The sequence below is a fragment of the Cucurbita pepo genome, unplaced genomic scaffold, assembly GCF_002806865.2.
Source record: "Cucurbita pepo subsp. pepo cultivar mu-cu-16 unplaced genomic scaffold, ASM280686v2 Cp4.1_scaffold000192, whole genome shotgun sequence".
In the NCBI taxonomy this organism is placed as follows: domain Eukaryota; kingdom Viridiplantae; phylum Streptophyta; class Magnoliopsida; order Cucurbitales; family Cucurbitaceae; genus Cucurbita; species Cucurbita pepo.
This window is the reverse complement of record NW_019646459.1, coordinates 65,643-69,054: the sequence shown is the minus strand read 5'-3', so window position 1 is coordinate 69,054 and position 3,412 is coordinate 65,643. Positions and strand designations below refer to the sequence as shown.

At 39.1% G+C, this 3,412-nt stretch overlaps 1 protein-coding gene across 1 annotated transcript; it reads right to left on the bottom strand.

The window, feature by feature from the left end:
- Positions 1-409: 409 nt before the first annotated feature.
- On the bottom strand, positions 410-2,539 carry LOC111784362. Its single transcript, XM_023665082.1, has one exon. The coding sequence runs from the start codon at positions 2,537-2,539 to the stop codon at positions 410-412; it is 2,130 nt and encodes a 709-aa protein (XP_023520850.1).
- Between the last annotated feature and the right edge of the window lie 873 nt (positions 2,540-3,412).

The window sequence follows — 3,412 nt, the reverse complement described above, 5'->3', positions numbered from 1 at the left end:
AGTGTGATTTTGAAATCATAAATTTTTAAGGTAACGAGAGCGTACCATTTTTGAAATTGAGAAGTGGTGATGGCTCCAACGAAGGAACTTTGAAAATCTTCTTCATCCAGGTTCGGTTGCGCCGTTTCCTTTTGTGCGGGCAGCCTTTCCTGAAGATTGAGAATTTCTTGACGAAGCGTATAAGATTCTGACCTGGTTTCAGATCTAAGCGCCTGTACTTCTTGTTTGAGATTATTAATCTCTCTTTGTAAGTCTTGAGTAGTGAGTTCCCTCGGTTTTTCAAATCTTTGGAGAACATATTGGAGTCTGTAGGGATTTCTTTCTTCCCTTTTCAGGTGGCTTAGAGATTGTCATGGCATCCCTAAGTCGTTGAGCAATCTTCTGTTTGAATTTCTTNGTCATGGCATCCCTAAGTCGTTGAGCAATCTTCTGTTTGAATTTCTTGGTCTTGAACTTTTTCTACTACTTCGAGTAGAATTTCTTGATCCTTGGTAAGGACATTTATGCATCCTTCGCACGTCCTTTTTCCTTCTTGTTCTGATTCGTATTTTGTGCTGGAATTTGAATCAGATTCTTCTTGGAGTTTGAGGATTTCTCCCTCGCCTGATTGCTCTGAGTTGGTTAGGGTCAGTCGTAATAGCTGATTTTTCAGCTCTTGATCTATATCCAACTCATTGATCTTTCCTTTGATTGGACACTTTTTAGCATAGTGTCCTTCTACACGACATTTGAAGCAAGTTTGCTTTTTCTTTCCTCTATGGGTTTTTGTAGGAATATACTTCCTTCTTGAATATGTTGGCTTCTGAGACTGCACGGGTTTACTCCGATATGCTTCTCTAGGCCTGTATGAATGATAAGGTTTTGGATGCGTCTTAACCTTCTTTTGTCTGGAGGTTTTGGGAGCTTCTATTCCCTTGCATCCATATTGATCGCAAAATCTACCAAGCTCTTTTCTGTTTGATATCGAAGAATTGAGCTTGTTTTGAATCTTTGACTCATTACAAAGTCTGAGTCCTTCTTCTATGATGAAGGATGCTATGGATCCGTATGACAAAGTTTGCCATGGAATTGTTCCATTGTACTTTGTCTTAAGACCATCTTTGATCCTCCTTGAGAAGTGTTTTGGTAGTCCATTGACGAAATTCTCTTTCCAGAATTCCAACGAACTATCTGTTCTAATAAGAACTTTGCTGAAGTACATGTCTTTGTACCACCTGAAATCACCTAAGGTAGGGCATTTCAGATTCATGAGTATTTCGGCGGATCTCTCCTGGTATTTTAGAGGGTCGCCGACGAAGAATTCTATGAGGGTATATATGAGGGTGTTGACAGCATCCTCTACCCTTTCATGTTGTACCTCGGTCCTAGTTGATGGACCTTCTTCTTTGATAATTTGAGTAGTTGGTCTAATGACATAGTGGTTTAATATCTGTTGGCGGGTCGTTTCGTCGAGATATTTGTCCCACCAATCCTTGAGTTGCCCGGTAAATCCGGTTACCAAAACTTGAGCTATCTGATGGTCGGATTTATGGCCTTGTAATTTATACGCGCCTGCGGCCATCATCATCTCATTGACAACATTCATTATCAGATAGTCAGACAATCCATCGATATTCCATTCATAGATTGCTAAACCATCGTAATGAGCTTGAGTTTGTAGTGTCTTTTCTTCGAATTGGATATCCGGAAAAGACGGTTGAGGATACCAGTTTTTTTGATTACTGGCATTATTTTGACTTCTTCTAGAGATCCTTTCAATTCGATTGTAGAAAGGTTCCTCTCTCTCATTTGCAATCTCGTCTTCGAATTCTTGGTTCTCGTCGTCATTGTTAACGACATTGACAGATGAATCTTGAGGCGTCATGGCGGGATTTAATATCCTGTCCAACTTTTCCTCTATCTTGGCCATTGCAGCCTCTTCTTTTGAAATCCTTTTTGTAAATATTTCGAGATTTGCTGGTCTGAGTATTGGTATTGACTCATCAACCTTTGGTACAGAGCTGCTTGCCTGTTCCTGCTGAGTACCTGATTTCTTTGAGATTTTTCCCTCGATACTTTCAAGTTGAGTAGCGATCGTGGATAAAATCTTATTTGAATAATTGTTTTGATGCTGGATATTCTTGATATCTTTTAGGGTCGGATTACCCTTTTCTAGTCCTTCCGGAATATGTTTGAAAGGGCTAGCTTTGACCTTTTCTCCGTAGTAGTTGTCGAATTCGACTTCTTCTAACGGAGGATGTTTCGAATATACCTCGCCTCTTTTGGTAGTCTTCCAACTCCTCTGGGTCAAGGTGCATATCTGCAGAATATTTTCTTCAAACCATTCGAAGAATGGTATATTTTCTTTGATGGTTTCCATATGAGAATACCACTGAGCTCTTAATTCATTTCGCTCAGCCTCTTTGTAGGTTTGGAAGAAGGCATTTCTTTTTGAAGAGTTGGTAGTTGACATAAAATCTGCTTTCAAAAATTCTTTGTCTATCTGGAAATCAGCTGTAATGACATTTAGCTGGCTTTCGTAGACGGATTGAGTATCCATATCCGTATGGGTTGGAGACCTTGAGCCATCTTCATAGTGGATTGACGCCCTTTTTTTGATCATAACTGACCTCTTTTACCTTTAAGGGGTCATACATTGACCTTGATATTCCTGAAGTACTTGGTCTAGAACTCAGGAATTCCTTTACTTTCGACTCTGACGAAGGTTCTTCGCTGAATTTTATTTCAACGCTTCCATCGTCATGTTCGATGATTTGAACTGGGTTTTGAGATTCTTTCCTCTTTGGAAGATTTGCATCTTCTATTTTCCAGAGAGTGCTTCTGGTTATTTGATCCCAAGAAAGTGTTTTTGGGACAGTCACTGATGATTTTCCAATATTTGCTTCTATGAGCATAGTCGATCCTTTTGGTGAGGATCTTAATGCTCTTGGAGAAATGTTTGTATTCATGAGCTTATAATAAATCCTGAATATGACGACTGAAGAATGGGTTTCAGCCTTGATGTTTAAATTTTTTGACTGTAAATCTAGCATGAGAGCTGATAATATGTGTGGGTCGTGGAGAGACAGAGTAAAGTTTGGATAACAATTGAAATAGACTGGTCCATTCTCTAAATTGGATTGAACCATTCCCAACAAGGAATTTGAGAAATCTTCATGTCTCTTATCTCGTAAGGAGATAAGAACTCGGATATCTAATCCAAGTCTGAACAATGGTTTTACCGCGACTTGGACAAGACCGACATGGAGATAGTTAAACTCTTCACGATGTTGGAGTATAAGAGATCTTGAAAAAAGATTTAGAGATTCCCTATTGCTATGAATTGGGATGTTCCTCTGAGAATTTGATGCATGATCTTTGAGTAAAATTGAAGGTTGAAATTTGGTAGATAGTTTTAGGATCTACCTTTGGA